Here is a 21,858-nt window from a genome sequence, read left to right as displayed (position 1 = left end):
CTCTTCTCCTTCCAGGGACAGCCACATCAGAAACACCCTGAGAGACCTCAGCAGAACTGGCAATATGGCCTTGAATACTTCCTATTGCAGATGGGACCAAGGATGGGTTTCCTAATGACTTCAGCAACATACAGAAATAAGACCTCTGGGGATAATATTAAGGATTGCTCAATAGTTAGCACATAACCTGCTATCTGAACACACAAGTGGATTTTTATAATGCATTTTTTCACTACGCTGCACTGAGGGGGACATCCTAAAGGTGCACCATAGGTCAGGTTCCAGTGTTGCAGTGCTCTGCCATGAAATAAGGAAGCTCATTCATTAGCATATGAATCAGCTCTCTACAGAAAGTGGTAGAACCGCAGGAGAGGAAAAGCCATTTTGCTTTAATAATAACAGCCTGTAAGAGGCAATCCCAGGTACAAAATGATCAAGTGACCAGAGCCAGTTCAGTGAAGAATGATAGCATTTTATGCTCAACACTTCAAGATTAAAGTCTTTAGTTAGCTAAGCATAATGTGAATCAGTTTCATGTATAATGCATTGTGTGAGCCTGTAGCCACTGTGATACAACGTAAGCAATTCCATTTAGTGCAATTTGACTATAGCTAGTACAGAATAATTGGAGTCAGTTTCTAGCATGCTAGAATTTGAGTCAAATATGATATGGAAAAGAATTGGATACATAATAATATGGAGGCGAAGATAACAAGCAATGATGTGGATGAATAGTTAGTGAGTTATAATACAGAAATCATTTTAATAAGGTGTGATGTGATTGCCAACCCAGTGTTCTTGTACATAGACAAAAGGCTAATCCACAACGGTAAGGAAAGGCAATTATTAAGAAACAGCACAAATAATGTCACCACAGCTGCATTTGAGGGGAATGTGACATCAAATACTGCAATTTTCTCAAATGTAAGGGCTATGGAATAAACATCTACCAGAGGGTAAACAAGAGGCTACTCAAGTGAGCACAGGACACGGCTCAGAGCAGTTCCTCACATTGCAGGGGTGGCGTTAATGCTGCACTGGGTGATTCCAACTCCTGCTCAGGAATTCAGCCCCTTCTGTTCTTTTTCTACCATTATTAGAAGCAGTTGTGACAGTTCTCACCCCTTTGGTACTCTGGGCCTCAATTTTACAATTTGGTGTGCAAATACAATAGTTTAAAGACGTGCCTTTTCCATGAGGTTAATAATGTATGATTAGTTAAAGTACTACAGCGTTTTAAAGCAAGCACATAAACATTAACATGACAGATCTACATGTAAACATTGTTGGCTTTCTAGAATTACTTCTGAAAACAGCAAAAATGTGCTATTATTGTGACTTGTGATTGCATTGGGTTTAAGTCCAACAGACACTAGTTCACTGAATTTCTTTTTTTCTCTTCCTAACTTTTCACAAGTCTAACCCTATGTACATGAGAAGAGCTCATTTATGAGCATGTGCTAATCGGTTCTGACTACAAGTTTAAGTCATCCCTGAGCAAACAGAAAACTATTCAGCTTAGCAATAAAGTTAAATAATTATTACCAGGCTATGTGATGTGACTACAATGTGACATTGAAATGACTATGGTGTGATTAGAATAAGAATGTTATATGCCTGTGATGTTACTAGAATGAGGCTATAAAACGTCTGTGATGCCATACTGCTGTGATATGACTAGTGTCAGGAAAAATGTGTGTATTATTAATGCATACATAAACATGCCGTATTTCAGAAGCAGACTGCATTACACAGAATGCTAGCAATTCTAATTATCTCCTTTATTAATGGCTGTTCTGCTTTGTATTTTAAAAGACAAAAGAATTGCATACTTAATTCATTCACAGAATTCTTTTTCTAAGTGGTTTGGCAGTAAGGTTGCTCCTTCATGTCACTTGCTTGACTTTCAATGCTGGGGCTCCAGCCATCCTTCTTGTATTACATAATGAACATTTTTCTTAAACTATTATTAGATCCAGTTCCGTTTTCTAATGTTACTCAATGCCATCAAAACCGGGATCAATGTTTTTTCTGTGTGTAACAGTAAGAAGAGTATTTTGGACACAACTACAAAGCACAGCAAAACTGAGAGTGTTTAATCTTTACGCACCATGGGATTACAGGATGTGCAATGGTCACAAAGTGTCTGCATCCATATGACTTGCAAGGATATGTACATTTATCAGTATGTAGCACACATGCAAATTACTGACCTCTGAGAGGTACAAGCAGCTCCCACCATTTGTTAATAGTGCATCCTATGTGCAGACACATATGAGAGCCTAAGAGCCTGCATCTGAAAATGTAAAATATTCAAGGTAAAAATCGAATCTTTAGCTCACCAATGCTATCCACAGAAAATGTGCAAATGAGATAGTACCACATACAGAAAAAGTCAAATGCTGATGTTATCTTTGTTTTTTTTTCTATGCATATATACTTGAAAGGCTTAACCAGAAGCAGCAGCCTGCATGGCCACGTACCTGGGCATACTAAATTGGATAGGTTCTAGCATACAGCTTGTAAGTTCAAGCTGAGAAAACCAGCAATAAAAGCACAGTCAAATAAAGGTTCATTCATGCTTCAGAAAACATTGAAAAAGGCACTACATATAATGCACTATAGATAATGCACTATAATCATCTTCTTGTCACACTTTTGAGGTCACTCATATCATAATACATTGGCATTTTATTACAGTGTCTTCCAGGCATGTGATGCTTCTTTGTGGTTAGCTGGATAATTTACCTGTGTCATTTATGGGGAAGGCGAAACGATCACTTTTATTATTTATCAAACCACAGAGAGGAGGAATCTTTTCCAGTTCAATGTTTAAGCAGACAAAACCCAAACCAGCAGAGTAGCTCTCTCCCTCCCTTGGCGAGTGTCTCTCTGACCCTTCGGGAAAGGGAAGGAGAAAGGTGTGCAGGCGTAAATGGGAGCCGAGACAGGGCTGGAGTCAGAGCAGCCTGAATTATAGATGAAAGGGCATGTATTAAATATAAGGCCGAACCGGGCGAAGGCGGGCCGGGGCAGGCGATTGCCTCCGAACCTGCGCGGCGCCGGGCGGCGGCCCCACGGCCAGCGCTGCGCTCCGCGCCGGGCCCGCACCGCTCCGCACCGCACCGCGGGCGGCCGCGCTGCCCCGCGCAAGCGACACCGAGCCCGCACTGAGGCACCCCCGCCCCGCACAGCCCCGCACCGCGCCGCCAGCCCAAACGCACCCCGAGCCCCTGTTCCCAAATCACCCCTCAGCCGCGCGCAAACCCGGCGCTGCTTTCCGCCCCCTCCGCGTCCCTGACTGCGGAGTGCCCGCCCGTGTCCGCCGCGCTCCTGCCGCGGAACGCCCCGCTCCCCCTCCCGCTCCCGCTCCCGCTCCCGCCGCGTCCCCCGACCCCGGCGGTCCCTCCGCGCGGCGCGCAGCCCCCTCCGCCCGGCCGGGCCGGGGAGCGACGTGCCCGGCGGCCAATGCCGCGGCCGCGCTCCGCCATCCGCCGCCCCCGCCGGCGCGGGCCAATGCGGTGCGGCGGGAGGGGTGGCTTCGCTCCGCTCCCACCCTCCCTCTGGGCTTATTGAGAGTTATATCAAGAATTTCAGTTCAGAGAGAGAGAGGGAGAAGGAGAGAGCGTATGCGAGGGAGAGAGGCTGGGAGGGAGGAGGGAGGGAAGGAGGGAGGGAGGAGGGAAAGCGCCGCCGCTTCCTCCCGTCACTAAAGCAATAACCTATTAGGATTTCTTTTTTTTATTTTTTTTTTTGATTTTTTTTTTTTTTGGGCAACTGTCACCCCAGAGCTAAAGAGGGAGAAGCACCGTCAGACCAACTCTTGCCATTTCCAGTCAGAAGTTGTAGACTTCATGTAGCTGCCTCTGCTCTGCCGAGAGAGGGACGGGAATGGTGTGCAGTGCAGAGTGGAAAATACCCCCGCTCTCAGAAGTGCACCGGATTTTTCTCTTGCTATTTGTTTGGGTTGTTGCGTGCACCTTAGGCACCCAAAGGATCACCGCTTCACAGGAATGAAACGTGGAGAGGATGACTAACGACAGAACTGTGAATTTGTTCCCTGGAGTTGATAATTTGCCACCCCGAAGCAACACATATCTCGAGGAGGAAGCGTTTGGCTGCTGCTGATTTCTCCAAAACTGGTGGTTTACCAGATGCATTGTGCTGTATCTGCTGGAACAGATCATTGCTTAGCTGCAGCAGATCGTCAAAGGTAGACAACAACTAACGTAAGTGCAAAGTTACCCTTAAGCTGGGATGCATTTCCTTTAAAGAAAAAAAAAAAAAAAAAAAGCCAGCACGCAGTATATTTATCTAGGGAAAGAATCAGTGTTTGGGATTCTGTTGGTGTTGGTGGGAAAGGCTCACCTACTCGCTGTCTCTGCATCCCTACCTGCATTACTGTGCTGGAAGTAATCACGGGCATCAGTTACCGTGCAGCTTAATGCAGATAAGATTAGTGCTCGGGGCTGCCTAGTTCCGTCAAACTGTAGGTGCTGGCAGCCTTGCACCCTATAATGTGCGGTTAGCAGTGCATGCAAACAGAAGTCTGTCAGTCGCTTTCCTTTTTTTTTTTTTTTTTCCCTTCCACCTGCATTATTAGTCTGCAGTATTTATATGTGGCAGCTGCTAATATCATCCTGAAGGGAGACCAGTGTCAGTGGGGAAAGGCTGCACCTTTTTTCCTCCTCATGTCATCAGAAAATGTATATTCCCCCCATCTGTAAACATGCTTCCTGCTTCTAAGTTACATTTGGAATTTCCAGCCTCCTGATTTAGACTGTGTTTAAAAAAAAAATAAAGTTTTAGGTTATTAAACAGAAGGAGAAGTATCCAGCATCTGGAGAAGAAACATTGAGCTGAGAGTGTAAGAAACTGTAAGTCCTGTTATTGTCTCATCAGTTAACAGGGATGTGAAGTAGCCAGTGACGACTGCTGCAGCAGCAGCATGTCCGGGTGGTTATTTCCCAGTACGATAGCTATAGAGGGGCATGCAGGGCACAGTGAGCAGAGAAGAATCTGGTTAGCAAGAGCTAAAAAATACATATGGAAGCAAACAGCAAGTTACATTTGGCAGCTGGCATAGCAGTTCGAATCTAGAAGTAGTCCGGGAAGGTTTTTTACTTGTACCAATGACTGGGTGGAGGAGGGTAGAGGGGGAATGCACTTTAGGGATTACACGGTGTACCAAGAAATTATTCGGAAAGTATGTGTGGAAACAGTAGCTGCTCTTAATCCTGCAAGTAGTTATTTTTATTCGTGCTCTGAGCAAATGCAGCCGATGGGATATTGGTGCATTTGTCCGGAGGGCTTGCTTGTAAAAGGGAGCAGTAGGAGAATGTACTGCTGGAAGCATGCATTGCAAAAACAAGTAGTAGTTGGAGATTGTGGATTTATCATGCCTAAAAAAACAATAATGCTGTTCTGTGTGGTTGTGTTGACAGTGATGTCTCCAAGTAAGAAATGAGATGTAATGCATCCTGCAGTCCATGCATGCCTCCTCTTGCAAATCGCGCATCATTCCTCTCTGGAAACCTTTAAGTCCTAAAATCTGTGGAAAGAGAATAAAAACATTATCATGGACCTGAGGGATTTTTACCTGTTGGCCGCTTTGATTGCCTGTTTAAGGCTGGATTCTGCTATAGCTCAAGAACTTATTTACACTATTAGAGAGGAGCTGCCTGAAAACGTGCCCATAGGGAACATACCAAAGGACCTGAACATTTCTCATATCAATGCTGCCACAGGGACCAGTGCCAGCCTTGTCTACAGACTGGTGTCTAAAGCAGGGGATGCACCTCTGGTCAAAGTGTCCAGTAACACGGGGGAAATCTTTACAACATCTAACAGAATAGACAGAGAAAAACTATGTGCTGGAGCTTCCTATGCAGAAGAAAATGAGTGTTTCTTTGAACTTGAAGTGGTGATTCTCCCCAATGACTTTTTTAGGCTGATCAAAATAAAAATCATTGTAAAGGATACTAATGACAATGCGCCTATGTTTCCATCCCCTGTCATCAATATCTCCATCCCAGAAAACACTCTGATCAACAGTCGCTTTCCAATCCCATCAGCAACAGATCCTGACACAGGTTTCAATGGTGTGCAGCACTATGAGTTGTTAAATGGGCAGAGTGTCTTTGGACTGGATATTGTAGAAACTCCAGAAGGGGAGAAATGGCCTCAGCTGATTGTGCAGCAGAACTTGGATAGAGAGCAAAAGGACACCTACGTGATGAAAATCAAAGTGGAGGATGGAGGTACTCCCCAGAAATCCAGCACAGCTATCCTGCAAGTCACAGTAAGTGATGTCAATGATAACAGGCCAGTCTTTAAAGAGAGTCAAGTAGAGGTCCATATACCAGAGAATGCCCCTGTAGGCACCTCTGTAATTCAGCTTCATGCTACAGATGCTGATATAGGAAGCAATGCAGAAATCAGATATATTTTTGGTGCCCAAGTCGCCCCTGCAACCAAAAGATTTTTTGCTTTAAACAACACCACAGGGCTGATTACAGTTCAGAGGTCCTTAGATCGAGAAGAGACTGCTATTCACAAAGTGACAGTGCTGGCTAGTGATGGTAGCTCTACACCAGCCCGGGCAACTGTCACCATCAACGTCACTGATGTAAATGATAACCCTCCTAACATAGACCTCAGGTACATAATAAGTCCCATCAATGGCACAGTGTACTTATCTGAGAAAGATCCCATCAATACAAAGATTGCCCTAATTACGGTTTCAGATAAGGACACTGATGTGAATGGCAAAGTGATCTGTTTCATTGAGAGAGAGGTCCCCTTCCACTTGAAAGCAGTTTACGACAACCAGTATTTGTTAGAGACCTCTTCCTTGTTGGACTATGAGGGCACCAAAGAATTCAGCTTTAAAATTGTGGCTTCTGATTCTGGCAAGCCCAGCTTGAACCAGACTGCCCTGGTAAGAGTTAAGCTGGAGGATGAAAATGACAACCCTCCGATTTTCAGCCAGCCTGTAATTGAGCTGTCAGTTTCTGAAAACAACCGGCGTGGTCTATACTTAACAACTATTAGTGCCACAGATGAAGACAGTGGGAAAAATGCAGACATTGTTTATCAGCTTGGTCCTAATGCCTCCTTTTTTGATCTGGATCGAAAGACAGGAGTTTTGACAGCCTCCAGAGTTTTTGACAGAGAAGAGCAGGAACGTTTCATTTTCACTGTTACAGCCCGAGATAACGGCACCCCTCCTTTGCAGAGTCAGGCGGCTGTAATTGTTACTGTGTTGGATGAAAATGACAACAGTCCCAAATTTACTCATAATCATTTCCAGTTTTTCGTATCAGAGAACTTACCAAAGTATAGCACGGTGGGGGTGATTACAGTGACTGATGCAGATGCTGGGGAAAATAAAGCAGTGACCCTTTCCATCCTGAATGACAACGAAAACTTTGTGCTGGATCCGTACTCTGGAGTTATAAAGTCCAACGTTTCTTTTGATCGAGAGCAGCAGAGCTCTTACACCTTTGATGTGAAGGCAGTGGATGGAGGGCAACCACCTCGCTCTTCTACAGCAAAAGTAACAATAAACGTGATGGATGTTAATGATAACAGTCCTGTTGTCATCTACCCACCTTCTAATACTTCTTTTAAGCTGGTGCCACTCTCAGCAATTCCAGGATCGGTGGTAGCCGAAGTCTTTGCTGTGGATATAGACACTGGCATGAACGCTGAGCTGAAGTACACGATTGTAAGCGGCAATAACAAGGGTTTGTTTCGGATTGATCCAGTGACAGGTAATATCACTCTGGAAGAGAAACCAACTCCTAATGACGTGGGCCTGCATCGCTTAGTTGTCAACATAAGTGATTTGGGTTATCCCAAATCCCTGCATACTCTTGTGCTTGTATTTTTATATGTAAATGATACTGCTGGAAATGCCTCTTACATTTATGACTTGATACGCAGGACTATGGAAACCCCTTTGGATCGGAACATAGGGGACAGTAGCCAGCCCTACCAAAATGAGGACTATCTCACAATCATGATCGCTATCGTGGCAGGTGCCATGGTTGTCATAGTGGTGATATTTGTCACGGTTCTTGTTCGCTGTCGACATGCATCCAGATTCAAGGCTGCCCAGAGGAGCAAGCAAGGTGCTGAGTGGATGTCTCCCAATCAGGAAAACAAGCAAAACAAGAAAAAGAAAAGGAAGAAAAGGAAATCTCCAAAGAGCTCTCTTTTGAACTTTGTGACCATTGAGGAGTCCAAACCTGATGATGCAGTTCATGAACCTATCAACGGGACAATAAGCCTTCCAGCAGAGCTGGAGGAGCAAAGTATAGGAAGATTTGATTGGGGCACAGCACCACCATCAACCTTTAAGCCTAACAGTCCTGACCTTGCCAAGCATTACAAGTCTGCCTCTCCGCAGTCTGCTTTTCATCTCAAACCTGACACTCCAGTTTCAGTGAAAAAGCACCATGTGATTCAGGAACTCCCGTTGGACAACACCTTTGTTGGTGGTTGTGACACCCTTTCCAAACGCTCTTCCACTAGTTCAGATCACTTCAGTGCCTCAGAGTGCAGTTCCCAAGGAGGCTTCAAGACAAAGGGCCCCTTACACACCAGACAGGTAAACGAGCACTTTTACTGGTCTATAAGTACTGCATACAAGTGCCCGATCAACCAGTATTAAAAGTGCCACTGTGTTGTGGGGTTTGTTTTTTTTTTGTTTGTTTCATGCGAATTTAATTTAGTTAACATAATGGGGGGAACAAAAAAAAACCTAAACCAAACACCAAAAACAGGAACAAACAAACAAAAACCTTGACCTTTTTATAATTTACCTGGGGCTTAAACATGTGTTTGCAAAATGCTTCTGATACTTTGGGTTTTGAAGAATTTTGGTTGTTAGAGGACTATGCATGTGCACATACATGTGCATGAGCAAAACTGAAAAAAAAAGACTTTTTTTTTTCTCCCCAGTATTTAACTGTCCAATTGTAAAACTTATTGAAGAACTGTTTCCGTATGTGCTAAATTTCAGTCAGAAATTTGACTGTTTCAGGGTTGAAGGGATATGTACATTGTTTCAAATTTCAAAGTGAGTTGGCTTGAATTTCTTTTGCTGTTCGAGCTGATTTGGAACCTTGCTAAGTTAGTGTTACTAAAAGGGTTAATTTTTTTTTCCCTAACAAAGACAGCCAAATTTCCAAGCTACTCATCAGTGAAGCACATGGTTTATTGGTAGGATATAACTAAGCCATATGTAAGTCTTCCTCTTGTTTGAGTTCAACATGATTTTGTTGTAACAGATGAAAGTTGGTATCGCATAGACAGTTTGCTGCATATTTAAAAAAAATTGCCAAAGCATACTTTTGAAAGGAATGCATTCTCTGAATACATCTGAATTATGCAGGAAAAAAAGAAAAAAAAGTCAGCCCATTGTAAATATTCTCTCATCTTAGTAATGCATAAGTGATCTGACATATCTCATTTTAAACTGTGGAACACGCCATATGAAGAGGGATTAGGAAGCTGAGAGACTCATATTTCAGCCAAATCCAGCATTAGGTGTGCTTTTTGGTTTGCTTTTTTTTATTTTTTTCTCTTACTTAGGTCTAATAACTCCTCGCTAATAAAGATTTAAACGCGGTGCTGTCTTAATTCATTTTACTGGCGCTCCTCTTGCGGGCGCCGCGGGAGCGCGCGCGCGCGCGGCCCGTAGGTGGCGCCAAGGCACCGCGCGGCGCGCGCTGGCCCCGCGCCAGCCCTGCGGAGGCTGCGGGGGCCGGGAGCGCGCGGGGACCGGGAGCGCGCCTGGGCGGGGAGCGCGCCTGGGCCCGCCGGCTCCCTCCGTGTCCGTGCTCCTCGCAGCCCCCCCCGAGTGACCGCGGTTTGTCTGAGTTAGTCAGGGATGCGCGTCCCAGGGAGCCCAGCAAGGCACATTTAGGCTCGTCCTTGCGGAAGGGTTTTGGCGGTAGCCGAGTTTAGGGCAAAGTCATCCTGTTGTTGTTGCGTTGGCCTTAGCTGTGGTGAACGTTCCCAGCAAGTGCGTCTTGACTCTGCGTGTCTGTGAGGTGTCACGCCGACAAGGTGCTAAGAATAAAACGAGCGCTTTGGAGGCAGCTCTGCTAAAGTAACTGCTCTGACACAGCTCCTTCTTAATGAGACACTGAAAACACCACAGGAGAATGTCACGAACCCCTAACCTCTCTGAGGGACTTTTAAGAAGGTTCTACTCCCTAAGCCTTCTCACAGCACTGTACACACATTGTCAGCGTAAGTTAAAAAAAGCTATCAAAAAACCCCCCAAAATTTATAGAAGAGCTCTGCAAAATCTGTGCTTACTTGTCTGAAGTTTTCTCCTCAGTTTTAGTTGCAAAATGTTATCCCTCTAAACCACACATTCCTTTTCTGTTCTGAGATTATTTTAATTTCGGCATCAATTTCCAAATTCTATCAGAAAACTCAGACTTAACTCGCCACAGTATCTAGAGGCAGTTGGGACACCCAGAATTTTTTATCTGACAGAATGTGTAAGCTCTGCATGGCAAAATTGAACATGAGGAGAATAAAACTCCCACAGCCATACAAAAACAACTAGCAGTATTTCCAGAGTTACCTGTGTTAATTACATTAAATACCCTGGTCTCCATTTAATAATATCTGTAATTATAACTATATATGGACTTGATTTCACTGAGGTCTTAGTATTTCCTTTTTGAAGTCAGTAGATACTCATGATTTGGATTGCTTCCTGAAAAAGCTGTATTATTATATGTAAATGAAAATACAACTCTTTCTTAGGTAGACAGTTACCTAATCTGAGTTTGTAGATTTTTATTCTGTGGGGCATGATATAGTGTCTTTTTGGTTTTTTTTCTCCCAATGATGAGTGTTACAGGATGTAATCTTTTTAGGCTTCCTTTTCAATTTTGGCAGGAGTAGTATAACCATCAATGGTAGTAATCATCAACAATCTTCCTATTCTTCTGTCTGTAATTCCTAAAATTAGGATGCATCTTAGCTAATATTCATTTGCACAGCAGTGAAATACACCATCATAGGTCTTTAAAAAAATAGTGATAGAGTATGGCCTTTAAGTAAAGTATTCAGATTTAAAGATCTTACTGAACAGTAGTGTGTGCTAATGCCACAGCATCTGAAAACAATTTTTACAAATTCCTTTAGGAAGAGATACTTAGTTCTGTGGCATTGTACTGTTTTCTTCAGGTTTAACATAACTAATTTCTCTGCATCTAATGTTGAGTTAGGTTACTTATGTATATTCAGTAACTTGGTGGGTTTTGTAAAATGCATGGGAATTGTTGTGGATGATGTTAAGATAAGGAAAGATGAAATATAGGATAAATATATGTCTAAGAAATACTAGCATCCTCCACCTTTACTTACAATTTCTTTTAGTTCAAGGTAAACACACACACACAGTGTGTCTTGCAGATACATTTATATTAGCAAAGAGCTGAGACGTAAGTCAGTGCTTGGACTTCATTCAAGCAAAACTCCGATGCTTTTGTTGGGCACATGGCCCTAGAAATCTCTTAGAACTGGGTCTTAAATCAAAAAGCATTTAGAATTTAAAATATATTGTTCAATAAAAAATTCTTAGGTTTTTTTGGGGAGGGGGTTGTGGGGTTTTGGGTTTCTTTTTTTTGGTGGGAAATTTCTGTGCAATCATCAATTAATTTAGTGGAAATTCTGTGGTTAAGTTTTTACATGTGACTTTGAATTGTACAGACTGATGTTTCACAAGTACCCAGTATGAAAACCAAAGCCTCCTTCAAGTGCCTGTCTTGCAGTAAACCTGGTGGATGCTCTGAAAAGAGCATTTTTGAATACTTGAACTTGGGATTGTTCTAAATGCTAATTCACATAATTAGGAGTATGGAAAGGATGTTGCACACCACCAGCTTATATAGCTAAGCTTCCAAAATCAGTGTTATGACTCATAAAGAATACTGAAATCTATGCAGGCTTCTCAATCAGTGTTCTTTTCAGTATTTGATTGAACTTTAAAATGCGCTTCAAATTAGTAAGTCATTACACCAAACAGCTACATAGAAATACAGCAGAAGACGACATGTTGTATTCTTCTATGTGAAAGACCTCGTTTGAAAAGCAAATAAACAGACAAAAACTCCTACTCAATGTCATTAGATTAACAATAGATTAAATAATAAAAGAAATTAAGGCAAATTTACTGTGGTTATCCCAATTTTAAATTATAACAACTTCATTTAATCAGATTTAAAGCACAGCAGTGACAAATAACACAGGTTTAAAAATATGTATCAGTATAGGTTATGGGCAAAACCTTCAGTCTTCATTCCTAATCAAAATGCATTTAGGCATGTGCTTAACTTTCATTTAATGTGTAAAACTGAAGCAGATCCTTAAAGTCCAAGTGACTTGAGATGTTGTCTTCAAGAAAAAGTCGTAAGCACACTATAAGCACTTTTCTGAATCAAAGTGAGAATTTAGAAATTTTGGAAATGTGCACACTTCTAGAAGATTCAGGAAAGTTGAATATATGTTAACACTGTCCGTGTATTTCTGTGCTCTAGTGGCAGAAATTAGGGATTTGGGGCTCGAATGACACATTAACTACATTCCATACTAAAGTATATTTTTAATCTTATACTTGATAACATAAGCTCTTTAGAGATTGCTTTATTCCTTTTTTAGCCAATGGACTTCTTGCCTGATCAAGGAACAAGTAGCCAGGCTCCTGCTGATCAATGCACATCACTTAAGCTTTATGTGGCAAATCTAATTGATGTTATCTTACTTTGGAGTGTTTAAATTTGTAAGTTTGGAGTTTATGTAAGAGAAAAGAAAAGCTGAAATCATTAATGACTCTTAATTTGATACGCTGAGAGTGGCAATTTCAAGGTGCATAAGTTGATGGAAATCTGCATTGGAACAGCAATGCAGAGCTTACATCACCTGCAAATATTAAAATTCTGTAACCATAGCATTCCACAATTCTGTGTGCAGTATTATTTTTAGTGGCCTTGTTTCATCACTTAGTATAAATAAAAAAACACATACATTCTTTTGTATGCTTAGTTTGGTTTATGTGTTAGCATGGATATTAGTCTTGAGTGAGGACTAGTCATCTGGAAAAGTGTCTGCATGTAAAATTCAATTGTTTTCAAGTTCTGTATATTTGTATATGTGTACTAAAATATTAGAAATGGTGATCATGTACAGTGTATTTTTTCTATTGTTGAATAACTGAAAAATAGGTTAACAGATTTCGCTGAACTGTCTAAAGAAATCCGTCTTTGAGCTGAGACCAAGCATGGAAAATTTCAGCTGAAAAGAAGAATTTTTCAGAAAGTTATGAGCATGTGAAAACTGGGAGCTATAATGGATATCTGAACATAACCCTAAGCTATAACACTATACATTTTCAATAGTGATGGTAGACGTGCTCAACCAGAGTAGGGAACATTTTGTGTATACAGATCAGGCAGTAAAAGCTTAGTAATCTTCATTTCTCTTTAAATGTTTCCTGTGCATGAGATTTTTATCAGAATCACTGGAGTCTCATCTGTCCCGGATATCCAAAGCCAAAGTTTCACATATGCTAAGAAATTTGTGCCACACACGTGAGTGAGAACTGCATCTTGAGAGTTTTATGCTATTGCAATTTTGTGATAATTTTCTTTTGTATATAGGAACAAGGGAGAATATTTTTAGTTTCCATTTCAGATTTTCAGTTCCAAAGAATCTTTTCTTCTAGCACAGCAAAACCATATCAGCCACACTTATATTGACAGCAATTTTATTGTAGCTAGAGGCTTACAGTAAGCTGTTTATTGCTGTTCCTTAACGCAGTTGACAGCAATTGGGGAATTAATTTTCTTGCCCCTGATGTGCTTTCTTGGGTATAAACAACAGATGTTAAAGATATGAAAACTGTGACCCATTTGCATTCAGCGGCTCTTTACGGGAACAGTCTACCTGTCTGAAGTGCAGGTTTCAAGTCCTGAGTAATTTTGCTCCATCAGTTCTAGGATTCTAACTTTTTCAATATTGTTTGTCTTATACAAATACTGTCAAGGGCCAGGTCCGTAATGCCTATGGGTAGATCCTCATCTAGGCAATTTCTGTTCAAGAATAGCTGGATTCAAGTTTCATTTAGTTCAGGAGATGCTGTATCTTTTTACTCTACCATTTAATCTAACATATAGGATTTAACTGACAGAATAGACATAAAGTGTTCTGAAAGACCTAACAGGAATTAAAGGTGCTACCTGATATTCTGGTACAATTTCTTTCACAGAACATCATGGTGGTCTGTAAAATCTATACTCATAAGTTTCCAAGTGTGGCCATGTTGCATACATTCTGTAATGTCCATGTCTTCACTGAAGAAAAAGAACATACATAGAATCATGTATTATTTTGTTCTTCTTTGATTTCTTTGGCACAATGTATGTAAAATTATTTATCCCCGTACACTGATGTGGGCACTTTATCAGTTCATTTCTGGTTTACATGAGATAACATTCCTTTGAGTGGAAAGATTTACCAGACTGTACATAAGAGACAAATGGATGCTATCATATTTTACTGAAATATGGGGGGAGGAGAACATCTTTTGTTCATTTCTGTCTTTTAGAATGACATTTGCTATGTAAAGGGCTTTAGCATCTTACCAAACTGAGATTTTAAGTGCTAGTCTAGACACAGAATGCATGTTCACTGTTCCCTTACAATTAAAACACCATACAAAAAAATTCCTCCTAAAGGAGTTGCAATAATTTTCTTGCAATGTGTGATTTTCTAGTGAGCTATAAACTCTCTCTTGAAGCAGAAATAGCTATTTCTGGCAGAAGACAACTTAAATTGATATTGCTACTTTTTCACTGGTGTGAAATTACAAAAATTTGAAATAAGAAAATAAATTGTTTTGAACAGCAGTAATGTTGTAGCCGTACAAACCTGTGTATATATTATTCCTGGGACCACTGTGTTTCAGGAAAACATAAAGGCTGCTACAATTTTGGTACAAAATTCTTGTTAATTTTTCTAAGAGCATCTGAACATTCAAATCTTGGAATGATTTGGCCTTCATTGCCAATTTAATTTTTGGGTTTTGCATATACTCTGAGTTATATGTGATAATACAGAGAAAGGTAGTTAAAAATTAGATTTGTGATCATACTGAGATGTTTAAATTGTACCAATCTCAAAATTTACCCATTTTTTGTGTCTTTTTTTTTTTTGCAGCAAGTGGAGTGGAGGATGGTGGGGGGGGAGATTTGTTTTAAAGTCTTGACATGGGCTGTCCTGCATGTTCTGTTACACAGAGAGAAAATCTTGTAATTATTCATTTCATTGTAAATATTCATGTTCAGAGGCTTTTGGTGTGTAGAATGTGTAGTTTCCTATGACTTGATGTTGTAGTTTTGTCATTTCTTTTGTAAAAGTCACTCTGAACTTTTTGTGCACAAATATTAATATTATTACTTGAAAGTTGGTTCAGAAAATGCACACTTCCTGTTACAAGAGGATTATAGAGCCTTTTTCTAGAGTAACAGTTCATCATTTGAAGTTGAATCCAAGCTGGGATAAATCTGCTGGTTTCTTCCATCTGCAGCTCTTTCTAATGTAAACTTCTTTATAAAAACAATAAGATAATATTGAGATAATATTTCCAAAATCCAAAAAATATGTAAAATTAATCAGAAGTGAAGTGAATTAAAAATCCTTTTATTTTGAGCTGAATGTGATAAAATGGGAAAGATCAGCAGGTTTTTTCTTTCTTCCTTCGCTTCTCGCCCCAGGTTTGCAGAAAGGTGGTTTTAAAATAACCATCTCTTCCCAGTCCAGAAAATGAAATCGGATATTCTCACTGGCTGATAGCTGAAAGAGAATCACTACTGATATTGATTTATAAAATACTTTGTAGCCTGAAACTGATATTCGCTCATTTGCTCTCATTCCTCCCAGTGAAATTGCTAGATGCATCATTTGTAGTTCTGAAGGATGTTCTTATCACTTCCTAGGCTTTCATGTGTTACTAGCAAGAAAAATCTCTTATTGGTTTACTTTATCATTAAAAAGTGGTAAATATCTGCCTGTACAATATTTTTCATCAAATGAACTAATTTAGCCTATGCCTTGTAAGGTCATAGAGCCTTTAAAACACTGGAAAAGTCAAGAGGAAGACCATGCTTCAATTATGAATGGTATTTTGCTATTCTTCCAAATTCTATGCTGTTCTTTTGCTCTTCTTCTTTGCTATTCTGTTGATTTTTAGCCTGCAGTAGTATCTCTTAAATGGCTACACCTGCTAGATGTAAATATCTGTCTCCTTCATAACACATAAAGTTATGGAAACAATTGTCTTTCTGATGTAAAGGTTCTGTAGGATGCATATGTTTCTACATATGACCTGTGTAGCTGCTCTGCTGAACTTCATGGTGAAATGCTTTCACCACTGAGGTCTATCTTCTCTTACCAAAAATTTTTTGGAAGAGAGTTTTCACAAAAGCTTGATTTTACAGGAAGGGATGCAGGAGCTTCAGAGAAAGGTGAAGACTAATGAATTTTAAGATAACACCTCCTTCCTGTGTTGACAGGCTGCACAGCCTGAAAGGGAATTATATTTAGCTCCTGGTTTTAGTAGCTTTCCATTCAGTGAGCCAGGTTTTCAGAATATTGTTTTTATTCCAGTCCCTCTTCTGAGAGCATGTGATGAATATTATCATGATTGCTTCAGGTGCCCAGCTTCTGTACTTTCTGTAAGTGATGTTCACAGAAAGTACAGTTTTCTGTTGGCACAGTTTTCACCACTACACATAGCTGGTAGTGCCTCAGTATAGGATTCATCTTGTTTGACTTCTAATTCTGTGACAAATCTAGTCTACTTCAGTGAGTTTGTGATTTACCCCACCCTGAAGAAAATAGAGTGCTTTAAGCTGAGTGACAAAGCTGAGCAACACAGCTCGGTGAGTTGCATCCCACGTCCAGTGAAAAGTATAATTTGCTGTGATCCATATTCTTCACTTTCATTTTCTCACCAAGGTCAAGAGAAGGGTTTAAGGTTATGTATTTCTTTAAGTGAAGGTATTATTTGAATAGTGCATGTGGGCACAAAAATGTATGTGCACAGTTGCCCTTGAGAAGTCTTCTTTAGATTACAACTCAAATTCAAAGGTTTCCAAATTTGCAGAAAGAGTTTCACTACTTTTTATTAAATCATTATGTGGCCATCATCTATCTATTTTGGTAAGAGAGTGCAATGAAACATCAATTAAAATAATAATTTTGGTGCTGATCTGAGTATTTCTGTCTTTCCTCGGAAATGCATGTTCCTTGCTACCTGATTCTGTGAACTTTAGTACAGACCATTCACATTATAGTGTAAAAATGTTTCTTTTACCCCTCTGGTAAAAGGTATGTTGTTGTGGTGCGATGTAACCTGCCATACCCTCAGTATGTGTCTATAGCAGCAGGAATTTTCATTCAGTTGTCAGATTGTCTCACTTTCACCATTGCAAAAATACAGGCCAAAATGTCAGTGACATGCTAGATTACCACTAAGAGAATTTGAAATTGCCTTCAGTTTGTGACAACAGTACTCTGAAACATGGATGGTGTTGAAGTCTGCAGCATCCAGAGCAGCAGGAGGTAGGCTGTGTACCAGTTGCAAAGCCTGTATTTTTAACTGACAGATAAATAAGAAGCAAACAAAACCAGCAAAACCCCCAACCAAACAAAAACAACCAACCAAACAAATAACATCCCTCCCTCCCAAATTAAATCTGCATCTGCTAAGGACGGTAAACGTTGCCTGTTGAAATTTAATCTCTCTACTGTACAGGAGATGGACTTTGCTATTTGAGATTTCATCAGTCTCATTGCAGAAAGCTGTTACATCTGTCAAACATTTCAGTTTGAACTGAACGCCTGATTTTTTTGCCTTTGTATGCTACAAGAGCACCAGCTTGTCAATCAACAGAAGTACAAAATTAGACAAGATAGGTGATCTGCTGCTGTGACTGGCATTTTATTTTTATTTTACAACATCTTTTTTCTTTTCTAAATTTAAAAATGGCAGTATTTTCTCTTTTGGGGTAACAGATGAGAAAAATTGATATAATGGAGGGAGGTCACTCCAATCCTGTTAGTCTTGGCTTCTAATGTCCATTCTATTGAAAGCACTGGTACAGTCCAGGTGGACAATGGAGCTGTAGGTGAATTCATCTGTATGAATTTTATGAATGTCCATTGTGTGTGAATAAGATGAAAATATGAATGAGACTTAAATAGATTTGATTTTGTTATTCTTCGTTCTCGCTGTGGTTTGAATGCGTTGCAACAAACCTCATGCAGCCCAAGGTAGGGGCATAACCAGTAGGGCAGGACCACTTTTGGGGGGGCTGTGTAGGCTTTCACGCTGCCTCTGGGCAAAGCAGGCTCCAAAACCTTCAGCAAGTAATTTGAATCCTGTAAAATTCGTGGGGTTTTGATCTGCTTCCCTGAGTACAAATCAGAACTTTTGTTTCTTAATGTGATTTTCCGAATTCCGGACTAAGAAATGGACAAAACCATAGATGCCTTTTGATAGGTTTGAGAAACTGATGCACTTCTATGGTTTTGTGATGTGTCTGTTGATAGCATCCCCACTGAACATCCCTGGATTTCAGTATCACTCAGCTTTGCTGAATCTAGGCTTTGGCCCTCTTCTGTGCTTTAGCAGTTGATTAAGAAATATTCTAATCCGTCACAGAGTACCAAGAAACTAATGGCTTGTGAAGTATTTTAGTCTTCAGGCTTCCACTATAAATGATATGAAAAATAGTATCATTTGGCTGATGCTTAAATACATCTCTTTCTTTTATGAGATACGGTCTCTGTCCTTTCATGTTTCTCTTTTTTTTCTCTTCTTTTATTCTCTGAGAATGCTTATTTTTGTAAAACATATTTATGCACATATTAGAAATCTGAGTTTCACCCTCAAATACATGGTATCACAGTGCAGAAGTGGCACATTTTATGCAAAATCTGTTCTAGTACACCCAACTCATAACCACACACTGCTTGTGTCCACACAAAGACTTTTAACAAACCATGGTCTTTAGGATTCAAGGAGTTGAAACATTTGGAAGCATATCTGTATAGCAGCATATTATGGCAAGCCATTCCATATGTGTTGTAGTTAAAAAAAGTAGACAAAATAATTATTTCATATGTTTTTATTTGCTCACTTTTTTGTCTTTTCTTTTTATAAGACCATTCATACTTTTATATATGGCATAATGCATTCACAATTTGTAATAAGCGTGCTATCTCACAGACCTATGATAGAAAATTGATTCTGAAAGAAAACAAGAAAAAAAAAATGTTAATCACAAAGCAGAAGAGCGGAGATTGCAGCTCAGTAACTGAATAGTGCTTCTTGAGTTCAGCAAGAAGCTGAAAGGGAGCTTGGGAGGAGAGATTAAAATATTCATAAATCTTTACATTTCAAAATAGTTTAAAGATGACTAAACTTGTTGGAAAACTTATTCTTTAGTAAGAAAGCTGGCAGTGCTGCTGTGATATACAGATTGTCAGTGATCCTTGAGTCTACTTCAAAGCAGTGTGCTGAGCACTTTTCAGTAGAGCAGTTCTATTCAGTGCCTGCTGAAGCTTTATAGATGGTGCAGATCACCTCCAGACAAAGTACTTCTCGTTGTCAACTATGATATTTATGTGTCAAAAGTATGTCACAGAAGTAATTCCCAGTTTTAGAACTTTCATTCTTTGGATCAGTGGTGATCACATTAAAAAACGCTCTGCGTTCACTGTCTCACACTTGGTATTATTTAACATTTTCATGTCCTAGTGCTAAATAGCAGCCTTAGTTGTATTCAGTATTGTGGAAATTCATTTCAGTAAGCCTCTAGCTACTGAAAAGTGTTATGTCTTACATCCTGCTGTCCTCAGTAAAGATAGTTGGGGGTCAGGATAGCCCTCTGCACTGTGTGCTCCTGCTTGCTACTGCTCATGACATTTGGCATCTGATAGGGATGCTGTGATAGCACCTTCAATTAAAAGCCATAGGCAACAAACATAACAAAGAGAATCCTTAAGACTGCTTAACATTATGCCATTGCTTTGACTTGAATAAAACCAGCATGAGAATAAATTGCCTGTGTTAGCTTAATTGTGATCTTCACCTAAGCACTACCCATGAGACCTTAGACCCAGCAGAAAACGCTAGTGGGAGTATGAGGGGCTTTTACTGGGATTGCTTAAATTTATCATACTTCTTTTAGAAAACACTGACACAATTTTATTCCAGCTTTAAAGCCTTAAGCTTTTGCTGCCTGTTTTGGGTTTTCATTACTTTTATGTCTATACAGCTACACAGTTAATGAAAAACAAAAAGAAAAGCCTGCATATCTTTGCATGTAACACTGCTCTGCAACTATATAGCACCTCATTAGTTTTTTCAGTATCAGAGATAAGTTAGCATTCTGTCATGAAATCTGAACTGCCACCACATCTCACTGAAGCTTATAAGCCATGCCATAGTAACTTTCAAAAAGCGCATTAACTCTTGCAACAGAAGATTCAGTCTTGTAAACAAAGAAATCATATGTCTCTATCTATCTGTGAAGCCAATTTGTTTGACATTTTCTTCTGTAAATTTTGCTGCTCTTAGAAATCTTTTGAAATAGAAAGGGAGAAATCTTAGTTTTGTCTCTTTTTGCACAATTCGATTGACTGAGGTAGACCTAACCTCATTTACATTTGGACTGTGCTGTACACTCATTACTCTGAATGTGATGTGCCTTTTCTCATTTTTTTTAAGATTCTATCTTCACTGAAGGAAAAAGTGTTTTATATCACGATTGCTGTTGTGAGATATCTACCTAAATGTAAAATCCTTGTGGAGACAAGAAAGAGGTATTTTGTACCTTACTGTAGCTGGTCAAGGTCAGACTGGAACAATTCACTCGGGGTTGATCTCTACTGGCTGTGTACAGATGAATCTACAATACCTTATCATTAGCAGGATTTTCTACTGCCTGACCTACTTCAGTGTGAAATCATGCTGCACTGTCTTGTAGTAAGGTGCCTTTAAGGATATGATTTACGTGTGTACTTACTCTAGGTTGTTTAACACTTCTCAACTGATGCCAAGTGAGTCTGTCCTACTGTCTGGAAAAACCATACAATTTGGTCCTGTGGTTGAATTAAAGTCCTTGGGCTTTCGCATATAATACTGATGATATTAGCAGAGGTACCCCTAAGTGTTCCTGTCAGGCTTGCATCACCATCTGGTGTAATTCCAATGCATTTTCATACATCTTCAATGTCAGTGTTACTGTTCTGCAAACTGTGCTGGATTGCCAATGATTGCAGCTGCACACAATGGCTATAACTCAGTCACCCCCTAAGGCAGAGTAATATGAGTCACCAAAATCAAACATTAATTCAGCACAGGCCATTACTTTGTGCTGGAAATGGTATAGATGTGCCTGTATTCTATTTTTACTAAAGTAAAACACAGTATTTTATAGGAAGCATGATCAGAATAGAGCATTCCATCCATGGTCTACTCCATGTTGGCAATAAATGTTCATAGTAGACTAGGAACAAATGTCAGTTCCTTTGCAAGTGAGGTAAGCAGTCCTGCGGCCTGGGCATGAGTTGCCTTCTTTGAGTTTTTTTGTTCTGTAGCTTGAGTCTGCCTTCTCCTAAGAATACTCTTTTCAGTGTATGTCTTCCACCTTTTGAAAGTTTCTCCTGAAACTGTCCATAGGTTTGGGGTTTATATTTCTTAAAATGTTCCTTTGTGTTGTCTCATCTCTTTATTTTTGAGCTGATCTCAATGACTTTTTG

At 40.0% G+C, this 21,858-nt stretch overlaps 1 protein-coding gene and 1 long non-coding RNA gene across 8 annotated transcripts in view; one reads left to right on the top strand and one right to left on the bottom strand.

Annotated features, from left to right (window-relative positions):
- Positions 1–3,731: 3,731 nt before the first annotated feature.
- On the bottom strand, positions 3,732–5,528 carry LOC128934269 (uncharacterized). Its single transcript, XR_008482834.1, has 2 exons — positions 5,443–5,528; positions 3,732–4,224 (listed from the first exon to the last, which is right to left on the bottom strand). It is a non-coding gene; the product is annotated as an uncharacterized LOC128934269 (long non-coding RNA).
- Positions 5,451–21,858, top strand: part of PCDH9 (protocadherin 9) — a 671,446-nt gene continuing 655,038 nt past the window's right edge. For 5 of the 7 annotated variants that reach the window (XM_054271758.1, XM_054271756.1, XM_054271757.1 and 2 more), the window contains exon 1: positions 5,451–8,614. In XM_054271758.1, the coding sequence (XP_054127733.1) occupies positions 5,579–8,614 (3,036 nt within the window). In that variant the 5' untranslated portion in view covers positions 5,451–5,578. The remainder of the gene's footprint in view (positions 8,615–21,858) is intronic. The other 2 variants (XM_054271755.1, XM_054271759.1) reach the window with 1 other exon arrangement.

Source organism: Melozone crissalis, unplaced genomic scaffold, assembly GCF_028551555.1.
Source record: "Melozone crissalis strain CALT ecotype California unplaced genomic scaffold, PUWL_Pcris_2 ptg000013l_1, whole genome shotgun sequence".
In the NCBI taxonomy this organism is placed as follows: domain Eukaryota; kingdom Metazoa; phylum Chordata; class Aves; order Passeriformes; family Passerellidae; genus Melozone; species Melozone crissalis.
Note: the sequence above shows the minus strand (reverse complement) of the source record. Positions and strands in the feature narration are given on the sequence as shown.